This window comes from Rhipicephalus sanguineus, chromosome 11 (genome assembly GCF_013339695.2).
Source record: "Rhipicephalus sanguineus isolate Rsan-2018 chromosome 11, BIME_Rsan_1.4, whole genome shotgun sequence".
Lineage (NCBI taxonomy): Eukaryota > Metazoa > Arthropoda > Arachnida > Ixodida > Ixodidae > Rhipicephalus > Rhipicephalus sanguineus.
The window spans coordinates 97,651,974-97,665,819 of record NC_051186.1 but is presented as its reverse complement, the minus strand read 5'-3'; the positions used below and the strand labels follow the sequence as shown (position 1 = coordinate 97,665,819).

General features: G+C 45.9%; 1 protein-coding gene across 2 annotated transcripts in view; it reads left to right on the top strand.

Annotated features, from left to right (window-relative positions):
- The first annotated feature begins 418 nt into the window (after positions 1 to 418).
- LOC119373314 (sulfotransferase 1C2) overlaps positions 419 to 13,846 on the top strand; it is a 321,565-nt gene continuing 308,137 nt past the window's right edge. For both annotated transcript variants that reach the window (XM_049410982.1, XM_037643339.2), the window contains exons 1-3: positions 419 to 680; positions 5,069 to 5,370; positions 11,436 to 11,603. In XM_049410982.1, coding sequence (XP_049266939.1) covers positions 447 to 680; positions 5,069 to 5,370; positions 11,436 to 11,603 — 704 coding nt within the window. In that variant the 5' untranslated portion in view covers positions 419 to 446. The remainder of the gene's footprint in view (positions 681 to 5,068; positions 5,371 to 11,435; positions 11,604 to 13,846) is intronic.

Here is a 13,846-nt window from a genome sequence, read left to right as displayed (position 1 = left end):
TTTGAAGTGAACGTGGCTCGCTCCTGTTTCGAGTTTTAGGGGTGGGATCATGAATGTATACGTGACGATAGCAACTGTCGAGGAGCCACCTTTAGAAAATAGAAACAGAAAAACAGTAAAAGTGCTTATCATGACTTCATGCACACTGTGTTATGTCGTATCAATCGTCCAAATTTATGCTTCAGAGAAATGAAAGAGTCAATGCAAGGGACGCATGCATCAAAGACATCTTCGCGCAGGCGCTGTCATCGGCTATATACTCTAAATGTCTGCCAAATAAGCAAAACAGGCCATTCCCATAGTAAATTCTTGACGTCCCGCGCATGTTAACGGAATTGCTGCATATATACAGATGTAGTCTGTCCGGTCGTTTTGTGTTTCTAAGGAGAGAGTAGCCCACTTAAATCGGTGTTTTTCCTTGCTTTTTTCGTCGCACGAAGAAGATTATGAGCATGGAAAATAGCAGCGAGCAAGAGTGCGAAAGCCCGCCAGGGTCGGACCCTAGCAGCGAGTTGGAAGGTGGCAAGGCCAGCACCGCAGATGCGGCGACCGCTGTCCCCAACTCTCCTGACGGCACTAGGACTGGAACCGACGCCGTGGAACGGTTCGTGCCCGTAGGAGCGGACCAGAAGGAACAGAACGATGACAGCTCAGTGTCTGATCCCGGACCGCCGTCTGAGGTGAGCCTATGTTTCATTTCTTGAAACGACGTAATGTGATCGACAGACAATAAGGCCAAGACTGATATGGGGGACATTATCTGCAATTTTTAACTGTAGCTTACTTATCATTACATAAATTAAAGTGAATTAAAGTGCACAAAAAAGCAACATCGCCACCGGTAGGTACCGAACCTACAACCTTCGTATAACGCTTTTGATGCTTTACCAATGCGCCTTTTGGGCGCAAAGTACCTTATGCGCTCAGTCTGTCGGCGTCTCCTGCTGTCGTAGCCAGTCACGGTGTCTCGTGTCGTCGACCGTCACGGTAAAGCAAATGGAAAATAACACGGCGCGTTCGCCCGGGAAAAGCTCGAGAGAACAGGAAAGTGCGCTCGCCCTCGAGGTACAAAGCCCCGTGCATTTCTCCGAGTGGCAAATAAGACGGCGCGTTGGCTCAGGAAAAGCTCCCTTTCTGCGATGGGCGCTGGACGCTGTCTGTAGTAGTGAGGGAACGCTGTCCTCTCATCGCTATTGACGTGTCCCTATGAGAAACACCGGTGCTTCGCACCTCCCCAGATTTCGCGTGAGTGAGCTGTCTTGTGTAATATAGTATAGCAAGGGGAAAAGAAAAGTTAGGGTGAGAAGGAGGGAAAAGAGGAGGGCAATGCCACCAGCTCCGCCGCTTCCTTAGTCTTCGCACTATTAGTGCGTAGCTGGCCCATTTTTGCTTTTTTTTTCATTATCCTGTGCTTCCCTCTGCGTTTGGTATGGGAGCGGGGTTTTGCGGGTCATCCGTGACAACCGGTCTCACCAGGACGAAAGCCTCCACGACCAATAGGCGTACGGCTACCTTACCACAGCGTTTCGCGAACTTCCCGCTAGGGAAGCGTACATGCGTGTGGGACCATACAAAAGGAGGATTGAGCTGCGGCGTCTGTCGCTTTCCCGTCAGCTTTATTGGTTATTTCTGTGCATGTAATCCTAGAAGTTTAGGCAGCGACGCTCGCAGCCACTACCGTGAGTGTGCAACACTCTTTCTTTTTGGCAGTTGGCGTCACGTAGTACGCAATCCTTTTACGAGCTAGCAGGGGACAAATAAACCATCGCGTATTACCCAAGGGCATCGATTAAGTCTGTCGGAACGATACCCTCGCTGTGAATGACCGAAACAAGGAGAATGGATCAAGGGCTCGTTTCTTTGTTAGACACAACGAAATGCGACCAACAAACAATGAAGCCGGGGAGGTATGGGGGACATTATTTGTAGTGTTTAACGGTAGGAAAATTACAGCGTAAATGCTTGCAAATAAATTTCGTTTTTGGAGGCACCAATAAACAGTGAAAAAATCCGGCAGATCCCACGCATTGTGGGAATCGATTTCATGCGAAGCAGTCAGCGAGTAGAACATGTGTGGGATTTTTCGGTTCATCCCAAACGTTACGAGGTCGATCGACGTCTTTGTGTAAATTTGGTAGTTGTGCGCATATCTTGGGCTTGCCTGGCAAGTTGAATACAATGGCGTGTAAAACGTAGCTCATGGTCCAACGAGTTGGCACTCGCGTACGAGCTGAGATATCAGTTTTATCACAAAGTGCACGCTATGCTGCGATGACGTGCACATCATAAACAGCGGTCGTCGGCCTCTACGAGCAACGCTTGAATATGGCTTGCGTAGTGAATGTTCATTGCATTGTTTTCAAAGCGGATGGCTTTTAGTTGTATCAGCCAGAACTGCCACAACTATTGGCGTTGTCCCCCCACATGCAGCTTGTATCGGGTCTTCTTCCTAAGCAGTGTAAAGCACTGGCGTGCTTTTGTGGTAGAATACTTGACTCCCATTTCTTTCGCTCAAATCGGGCCTTTTCACTCATCGACAACGCCCTCGTCGTCGGCATCAGATTTTATGCAACACAAGCTCCTAAACGCTTTGGGTTAAGATTTGCAAAGTATATTCTCGCTCTCCCTGTGCTGAATCACCTGTGGCGCATACCCGTATACCACGGGCAGCAAAAAGCAGGTATGTGCCACACGTGATTGGCGGAAACCATTTCATAACGTACGCGACAGGCCAGTCAATTTATTTGTGTCGTGACCTGTGCATTGCGTTCGTCATGCACTCATGCCCTTCTAACTCAATTTTGGTGTATACCGAGTTAGGAGGCGAACACGAGAGCGCCCAGACGTAGGCGGCTAGACAGCTAGAAATGGTAAAGGTGACTTTGCTTCGCTAAGAAATGCTTCGCATTTAAGAAACATGCGCACACGCTCACATAATTCGTATGTAAAAAGTCTCATTTAATATAATAATATTATCTGGGGGTTTTACGTGCCAAAACCACTATATGATTATGAGGCACGCCATAGAGGATGTATATGAAAATTTTGATCATCTGGTGTTCTTTAACGCGCGCTGACATCTTACAGTACACGGCCATTAGCATTTCGCGTCCATGGAAATGCGACCGCCGCAGCCGGGATCGAACCCGTGACCTTCGGGTCAGCAGCCGAACATCGTACCCGCTACACCACCGCGGCGGGAAAGGCACATTTGAGTTTTCTTTCTTCTGGTTCTTTTAACTGTACATCAACCTTTATTTCAATTATTTCTTAGTTTCTTACAGCTTGATATACTCTGCTCATACTAATGTGACATCTGGACTACCACGATGCTCCCTTCTTTGGCCCCTACTATATATTTTTTTTTTTGATCGGAATAAATGTTTTACCTGTTAACGTCGCTACCGGCATTAGTCTGGATGGCGATAACAACGCATTATATGAAGTTATTAGCTGTTCTAATAATCATTACTACATGCAGCAATCATTTTCTAGGTTTGCAGTTAGTGCGAAACCTGACAAAGGAACAGTAATTTTGATCACACCGCGCCAATGTGTTTCCACAAAAAAAATCATTCCCTTCTGTTTTTAACTACAGCTTCAATAGCCGTGTGTTAGATACGGTATCTTAATATGGGTATCAGTAAAATATTTACAAATAACGCACCATTGTCTGGACATATTGGTGGTGTACGTATCAAAGCACTAGAAAAACTAGGCCATCGATGTCGTACACTAATTGTCCAAAGACCGTCTCGTAACTAAGTTCGTCTTGTATAAATTGCTAATCCATCATTTTGTTGACTGCGCATCTGTCATTTGGAAGCATTATAAGCTGTGCGAGATTTAGAAACCAGAAAAAATTCGAAAAAAAAGCCTAAGACATGTCGCAGTTACGATCGCGACTCCTCACCGTTTACTGCACTTCCTTCATTGAATTTAACATCGCTCTCTTCACGTCACCGTATGACATCGCTAAATTTCTTGCCCTGCAAGGTCACCTACTTGCTTAAACTCTAAAATAGCAACTATGCTAACTTCGCGGCAGAGTTGTCAACGACACGTCATCCCAACTTAAACTTGATACCTTACTATGCACCCACTAACGTGTTTAAATTCAGCTTTTGCTCCTGTACATTGAGTAACTGGATTTCATTTCCCGGTTCCGTTCCTTGACGCCCATCTCGCATTTTTATGTCCGCCACCCAAGACACACATCCATACCGAATCCTCGTCTCGTGGGCAAGTGCATTTGCTTGTTCATTTCATTTTTTAACTCTGTGTATTGGTATTGCTTTCTCTGTGTATATTTACTGCTGTAAATCCACTCCTGCCGTAGACTATATTACGCTGCAGCATCTACAGAAGATAAGTTAAATAATTAAATAAAAAAACATCGTTGCACGCAGTCCAAAAACTTCTTCGGTTGCCAAGAAAAAGTCTTGCATTATATTGTAGCCGTACATCGAGCCAATATCACTTGTGGATTAAGACGTTCACTTGGTTGGCACGATGTGTTTAGTGGAGCCTAAGGGACTAAGGCTTCGGTCTGCATAACGTTCAAAAGAACAATGCTGTACTCTAACTGTAATGTGTTGCCGCATATATCCTCTATTTGTTTTCGCCTGCACTTCTACATTCATATCTACAGGTTTCTTGGTTTAGTGATGAAGTGTGGTCCGCGAACAAATACCTTGGACAAGCTTGTAAAGCTAGGCGCTCATTGAAACGAGGGGCTCCAGTCCTTGATGTTGGTGATGTTCGCGTTAAGCTAATATTGAAGATATGTCAGTCTTATCGTGATAGTTGTCGAACTTCAAGTTCAGAATAAGTGCAAGCTCACTTCCCGCATGCGTAATCGGCATGACACTCAGGAAATAAACTTGTTTTCTGAAAGTATAAGTGTTTTCGCACCAACGCACACGGCACACACACAATACCTGCGCCAACCAAACTAAACTGTGATATTGATACATGGGGCCAGTGGCAAGTTTTGCAACTTCTATGACTGAAGAACTCTGGTTAGCAATTAGCCCAATCTCAAGTCTTTTTTTAAATATATATCTAGGTTGACACCCTGAACGCCCGCAACTTTCTCGTGGAGGAGACCCTGCTGGCGGCTCTCGCCTACCAGCCTCGGCCTAGCGACGTGTTTACCGTCAGCTACCCCAAGTGTGGCTCGGCGCTCCTGCAGTTTCTCGTGTTCGGCGTGCTCAATCGCGGCCAGCCGAGCAAAGACTTCGCAGACTTCGTGGCGCGCGCCCCGTACCTCGAGTGGATGGGCATCAAGTCGGTGCTGGAGATGCGAAGACCGGGAGCGATCAAGACTCACCTGCCCTTCGAGAAGAACCCCCACAGCCAACACGCCAAGTGAGTTCAATTCGTTTTGGACGTGAGGAGAGATTAGGCCTAGTAGTCTACAACAACAAGGACAAAAAAAAACATCGACTGGCTGATTTGGTTTTGCCACATTTCGCCCGAGATTGCTTTGTAAAGACAGTGGGACAAGCTAAGACATGAAGAAACGAGCACATCCTGAAAGATGTTGACACAGAAGCAGTCAGACACGTTTCTGCGCGCATGGCGAAACTCTTCGGGACATTCCGCTGGAAGCGTCATACTTGCCATGTATGGTTTTGCCCTGTTTAGTTACAGCTTGCGGGTGTGAGCGTGTTCGTGGTAGTGGTAGTTCAACTTAATCGATGTGCGCATGTGCCCATTTCCACGCAACTAACCCCCTCGTGTCGAATTTTATCCAGTATCCACGTTACATACCTGGTATGTAGTATACAATGCTCAGCGATCTCAACGCTATAATCAGCCGGCAAACGGCCGGCGTTTTCCCGGGTCACCGGTGTCAGCGCTGTGTAATCACGTGCGGGACCAAACGAGACCAAACCGAAGCCGTCGCCTTTAAGGGGGGACACTGCTCTTAAATTTTTTTTCTCATTTCTTGATCGATTTTTATGATACCTGGTGAGTTTATGTATATTTGTGTGCTGATGTCGAATATGCAATTATTTTTCTAGTATAACCGGTAGTTTTTATAATACAATATATTTCATGTGCCTTTTGGGGAGGAAGATTTTTTTAACAGAGAGGAGTTACAAAGTAAATCAGCATATCACAATAACCTGTAATCAGAACTGAGTACAACGAAACAAAAACTGATGTTCAAAGCCCATTAGAACAAAAGTAATGGTATGTTGAACATTCGCAAAGGAAATCGCACCTTGAAATTGACGCACTCGTGAATGTTCAACATATTGTAACTTTTGTTCTAATGGGCTTAGAACATCTATATTTGTTTCGTTGCACTCAGTTCTGATTACAGGTTATTAAGATACGCTGATTTACTTTGTAATTCTCTTTGCTGAAAAAAAATCTGCCTCCCCAAAAGGCACATGAAATGTTTTGTATTTTAGGAACTAATGGTTATACTAGAAAAGTAATGGCATATTTGAAATCCGCACACAAATATACATAAACTCACCAAATATTATCAATATCGATCAAGAAATGAGAAAAAATTTTAAGAGCAGTGTCCCCCCTTAAATGTATACGCCATAATTAATAACTGCTGGAATTCTACATGCCAAAACAGCAACATGATTACGAGGCACGCCGTTGTGGGGACACGGGCTTTTTTCAGCCACCTGGGATTCTTTAACGTGCACCTGAATCTACGCAAATGGGTGTTCTTTGCACTTCGCCCCCCCCCCCGCCCCCTAAACATGGCTACCGGGGCCGGTAATTGAAACCACACCCTCAAGGGTAGCAGCTCGACACCTTAGCCGCTGAGCTGCTACGACGGGTTATGCACAAAAATGAGCCAGCTCTCTGTTCACAGGGCTCACTGGTGTTATCTTAAACACTTCGCAGCGCAGGAAAAACAGACACAAAGAAGACGACACCAGACAACATACAACATAGCGCTCGTATGTTGTCTGGTGTCGTCTTCTCTGTGTGTTTTTCCTGCGCTGCGAAGTGTTTAAGATGATCAACCAACAGGCCCAATTCGCCACAATTCTGAAGCTCACTGGTGGTTCATCGTGCACTGCACGGCTTCACGCACCACCTGCCCTGCAAAGGCTGCGTTACAGAATAACGAAACTAAGACTAAATATTGACCCTCTCGCGGATTTTACTTCCCAGCTAACTTTATACAAATATATTGTTTCATGGGTCACAACGGAACCGTTGCGTAAACTGAACAGGCTCACTGATGATTACTGAATTGCCTGCTTACCTGATTAAGCGTGTATCCTGAAAAAGCGCTTGCATTTCAATGGAGGGCGAAAGCTAGAGACCCGTGTACTTTTATGCACGTTAAAGCCCGGATAATCGAAATCTCCGCAGCCCACCCCTACGGCGCGGCTCATACATAGATTGGGGTCTTGGTTCGTAAAATCTCAGAAATTGCAATCATTATTATTAGATTAGCAAACTTTTACTCGTGGCTGTCGAGATTTTTCCATCGTGATTGGTGTTCGCTGCGAACTTCACCGAGTAAGCGCCGTTTGTTTTAAGTGTTTCACATGCGACTGACCGCAGGTATTTACTGGCACGGGCCACTATAGTCTGTTACAACCTAAGCATAAATGCAAGCTCCGCCCACACCCATCGCTCTCCCACCCAGAGAAATTTGCGTAGGCGTCCTATCCAATCAGTTTTGCTCATAATCGTGACGTCAAGCGCCTTTCGCGTGTTTCAGGTAGGTGATTTTTTTATACAGACACATGTTCGTGTCGCTGGTTTTCAGCGGAAGGCTTGAACTTCCTGGCAAATTTCAGCGGCGTTTTCGACATCGCTGCTCGGGGAAACGTAATATTCTTAACAGAAACGACAAACCTCCTTTTACTAGTGTAAGTAGCATTTCCATTTGGAGGAAAAAAAAATTAATGACTGCTACAACGGAAACCACCTAGCACGACTCTCTTAAACAGAACAATGGCAATTGCGCCGCAGTTCTAAGGGTGGAGCTTGTATTTATTCTTACGTTTTAAGCGCCCATGGTCGGGTACAACTTACGTAGTAAGGACAGGTCCCGCCCAGACGACCGAAGCGGGGCAGCCGATCACGTCCGCGACTAAAGAAACAGTCCCACGCATGCACTCGGCAATGTTCTCCGAAGGCGGGATCACCGGCCGTCCGACTCATGACGTCAATCTGGAGCGCGTGTATACATTAGCGCAGGCTTGTACGCATTCGCCTTTGTGGGGAAAATGCCGCGGACTTCTAACGCCTCCGACCGTATAGGTATGTCGTCACTGCTCTCTTGCCGAACAGATAACGTGGACTACTAAGCAAGAGCCTGAACAAGCCAATTTCCGATAGCTGCTGTGTGGCCCATAGAACTCATCTATTTGCAATAGGTAGGAGGCACTGGTCATAAGGGTGAGCAGACCTTTTCGCTGTGTATATTAAGGCACAACACACCCGAGAATGTAAATGAAGGTGCATGGAGGCCGCCACGACCGAGGAGACGGCGATCATATGTAATGCACATATCTGAGCGACACAATGTTACAACTAATAAAAATCCGGCAGATCCCACGCATTGTGGGAATCGATGTAATGCGCAGCAGTCAGCAAAGAGCTGCATACATCGTCTTGTATGTCACTAAGGAAAATGCGTGTCATGGTTTTCAGGTTAACTCCAATAATTTATGTTCGTCACACAATAACGTCGCGCAATACCAACTTCGGGGTAAATCAAGCTAGGAAACGGCCGCCAGCGCACCACGAGCGTGCTCCGTAAGTCACGCTGTACATAACATGTGTGTCATGACTTTCATGTTAACTCGTATTATTTATGTTCGTCACACAGTCACGTCGCAAGATACCAATTTGGGTGTATATCAAGCTAGTGAAACGGCCGCCAGCGCACGATGAGCGTGGCACGCAAGTCATGTTGTACATGACATGCGTGGCATGATTTTCATGTTAACTCGTGTTATTTATGTTCGCCACACAGTCACGTCGCAAGATACCAATTTTGGTGTATATCAAGCTAGCGAAACGGCAACCAGCGCCCCATGAGCGTGGCACGTAATCATGCTGTACATAACATGCGTGTCATGATTTTCATGTTAACTCCTGTTATTTATATTCGTCGCACAGTTACGCCGGAAGATACCAATTTTGGTGTATATCAAGCTAGCGAAACGGCCGCCAGCGCACCATGAGCGTGGCACGTAATTCATGCTGTACATGACATGCGTGTCATGATTTTCATGTTAACTCGTGTTTTTATGTTCGTCACACTGTCACGTCGCGCAATACCAATTCCGGGGTAGATCAAGCTGGCGAAAGGGCCGCCAGCACACCATGAGCGTGGCACGTAATTCATGCTGTACATGACATGCGTGTCATGATTTTCATGTTAACTCGTGTTTTAACACGAAAGTGTTTTATGCCGGGGTCCACCAAGACTTCAGTGACGTATTTCCGTCACGGATATGACGTCGAAAAAATATACACAATCAGATGGCAAAGAAAAAAAGGTACCTTCAACGGGCATCGAACCCACGATCGCTCGGTCCGCAACAACAGGTGCCGGGCACGCTATCCACTGCGCCACTGTCAAAGACTGTGGTGGCTTTACGAACGCGCCTTTTATATCTACCACTTTCCCGGTCGGCTGGGTGGAGTTGACCTCTGGCAGTGGTTAGGTAAAGTAATTCGTCATTGCTGTGGCCTCCGCGACTAGCACCTGCAACGCGTTTACGCGTCCGTCCCATTAGGCGCGTTTTCAATAGAAGTTGAATTTTGTCAATGCCTTACCACACCGTGAGGTGGCAACCTTTGCCCAAGCGTCGTAAAAGCGTCGGCCTCGCTCAGCACCACGCTAATACAAACCAAAATAGCTCTGCGACGCGCGCCTGCCTCACCTGGCTGTAACACCGCGTTCCATGCTCACGCGCTCGCCCCGAGAAAAATCGCGGCCGGGCTACCGGGGCAGCACGACGCGCTTTGCGTTTCCCTCTAGTCCGGCCGTGGTGTTCAATCACATTTTAACATGCCGCAAGATGGCGACAAAGTTCTGCGTCCAATATGCGACGCACTTCTGGCTATCACACCTCGTTCTCTGATTACGCTTTCACCGTTAACTACCACAGCTACCATTAGGGTTTGTTTATTAATTTAACATGGACGTTAGTCGTCGGGATGGAGATGTACCACCAATCATCAAAGTGGGTGCATACACGTTAAACGGCGCCATTAGCTGCCAGACATCAATATACATTGTGCAAACTCTCTTATATCAATGTACCATAAGCATTCAGTTACTTCTGTGAGGGCACGCTTTACTTTCGTATTATTCCGATTCCTATCACGGAGGGATCAACCGTGTTTTTTTTATCTTCGTCACACAGTCACGTCGCACAACACCAATTTCGGGATAGATCAAGCTAGCGAAACGGCCACCAGCGCACCATGAGCGTGGCACGTAAGTCATGCTGTACATGACGTGCGTGTCATGGTTTTCATGTCATAAATTGCACATGGTTTTCATGTCATAAATTGTCATTTATGTTCGTCATACAGTCATGTTACGTCATACCAATTTTGGTGTACATTCGATTAACCAAGCGACCAGGAGAGCACAAAGTCGTAGGCGGATAGATAGATAGATAGATAGATAGATAGATAGATAGATAGATAGATAGATAGATAGATAGATAGATAGATAGATAGATAGATAGATAGATAGATAGATAGATAGATAGATAGATACGCTGAAAGTCGCAGAAGTTCCCTAATAAATGCTTCGCATTTAATAATATCTGGGGTTTAACGTCCCAAAACCACGATATTATTGAGGGACGCCATAGTGGAGGGCTCCGGAAATTTCGACTACATGGGGTTCTTTAACATGCACCTAAATGTAAGTACACGAGCTTCAAACATTTTCGCCTCCATCGAAAATGCAGCCGGCGACACAATGTTACACACCCTCAGAAATATTCAAGCGATAGCCACCAGAGGTAGTGACGTTAGACTACGGAGCTTCGACTGCGATGCAGTGATTCACGATGGTATAGCGTGTCGTGGTACCTTTTTGGCAAGCGGTCGCCACTGATACGGCCCTTTCGTGCGCTTGCTAATGTAACCTAAGGTTCCGTGCTTCACGGAATGTATAGGTATATACATATAAATACGTAGTACCATAAGCTACACAAATGCGTAGTTACATAAGTTACACACTATACTCGTAAATAATGCTTGTCGCATTAAGGTCGACAGTCGTCTCCGGTGAATGCCGGCGCCACTTATTTAATTTGGCGTCCTAATGTTTCGACCGTGGCTTTCCCATCAGCCCAGTCATGTGTCCACATGATTCTGAAAGTTGCGTAATATGTCCAGCAGTACACCTTTACAAGGTGTCGTTACGGAATTTTGATCCACCCTTCCCCCACGCGCATTCACAGGTACATCTACATGGCTCGAAATCCTTTCGACTGCTGCGCTTCCTACTACATGCACATGAAGACCATGCCCTTGTCCCGTCCCGAGGCGGCTAGCTTCGACGTCTTCTTCGATGCCTTCCTCGAGGGAAAGGTCATTTACGGCGACTACTTCGACCACGTCCTCTCATGGTAAGACATCCTTATCACCAGCCGCACGGCACCCACTGCAGTGCAAAGGCCTCTACCGTGTTCCGCCGTTCAAAGAAATCCTATGCTTCCTGCGTCCACATTCTACCCGCAGACATCTTAATCTCAGCTGCCCACCTAACTTTATGTCTCCGCCTCGCGCGTTTGCCTTCTCTTGGAATCCAGCGAGTTGTTCCTAATGACCAGCGGTTACCTTAATTGCTTACGCGCTTCGTGCCCATGCCCATTTCTTATTCTTGACTTCGGCTTCGATATCTTTAACACCCGTTTGTTATCCTACCCACTCAGCTCTCTTCTTGTCCCTTGCAGTCTCGCCTGTAATTTTCCTTTCCATTGCAAGACATATAACCTGCTCGAAAGAGGAGCTCGTCTGCAATGTTTTCATACGTACACGTCATGAACTGATTTAAGATTACCCAATTTTAACATAAGTGGCATTTATGGGAAGAAATGGATCAAGGGCTCGTTCCTTTGCTAGCCACATATTATTTAGACGAACAGACACTAAAGTCAATGGAGGCAACAGGGACACTACTTGTAGTTTTTAAAGTAAATACGTGAAAAATTCTAAGAAATTAAATGGAAGTAAAATCATCTTGCCGCTGGTAGGGAGCGAACCTACGCCCTTATGTTTACGCGTCCCATACTCTACCCATTCATCTACAGCGGCGATCGATATCCAATCCACTTTATTGGGTATTTCTGTTTCTGCAATTCTGGGAGTGCTAGTCTGCGCCACTCGTTAGCTATGACAGCGAATGTGAACCACTCGTCTATGCCTGCTGGCCTCACGAAGCACATGATCTTTTTACCAACTCGTAGCTGACCAAAAAGGGTGTTACCCTCGGCGTTGTGGCCACGCGTGGCGCTGGCTAACACCCCCGGGATTACACACACAGAAATGCCCCATAAAGTGAATGGGAAGTCGACCACTGCTATAGCTCAATTGGTAGAGTATCGGATGCGATAATTAAAGGTTAATAATAATAATAATAATAATAATAATAATATAATAATAATAATAATAATAATAATAATGATAATAATAATAATAATAATAATAATAATAATAATAATAATAATAATAATAATAATATCAGCATCATCATCTTAGGTTTTACGTCCCAAAACCAATATATGTATCAGAACGACTAACTGCGCAAGCTGGTGCGCTTCTATCTTAGAATAAACAGCGCAAAAGAATGAGGACTATCAAAGGAACGATGGACAGTGGCGCTGTGTATTACTGGGAGTTCGTTGTCGGTCGTTTCTATGCTAGTCTTTGTTTTCTCACGCTGTTTATTCGTTCAAGGTGGAACCACTATCTGATTATGAGGTACGCCGTAGTGGAGGGCTCCGGAAATTTCGAACATCTGGGGTTCCTTAACGCGCACTCTCGTCGCCCAGCACGCGGGCCTCTGCGATTTCGATTCTACCGAAATGTGACCGCCGCGCCTGGTATCGAACCCGCGACCTTTGGGTTAACAGCCGAGCACCGTAACCGTTGATCCACCGTGGCGGCCTAACCGAAGGTTGTACGTACTCTACCTACAAGAGACAAGTAGATTTTCTGTTCACTTTAAATTATTTCCGTTTAAGTGATCATTACTCAACGAATAACGTCCCCTGTGCTTTCCCTGACTTCATTGTCTCTTGGTTAACTACTTCATAGGAAGTATAGTTTGTTGAGATAATTCGCGCTCATTCATGATCCTCAAAGGAATTCGCGGCGAAGGAGTTCTCCATCGATGCAATAACTAATGATACTCATATTGATACCGACTTCAGCAGAGCGTAGCGTGAAAAAATGTGGGAGGGGATCTGAATCGTTGGCTTAGGTGTCCGGTAGTAACATTCGCACCTCGGCATTCGTGTGAGCTTGTGCATTCCTTGGGTTAATGGAGTACTGACACGAATTTTAAAAGAATGGCTGACTGGGCTTGTTGGTTTAACATATATGAAGTTTAAGGCGCTAATAAGACACGGACGAAGATAAGGAACACACACACCGAGCGCCACTTCCAACGAAGATTTATTTCGAAAGAGCACAGAACATATTTATACACCACGCGCGCCGTCACCGTGCCTCAATGCGCAGTCGTATTCAAGTAGCGTAACTCTTTTGGCGATAATGAAATGGAGGCAATGCTGGCGCATAGATCACCTGATTCGATTATTTTCTTGGCCTCAATATTTAGTCTAACTGATTTATCGGGGCTTCGGCC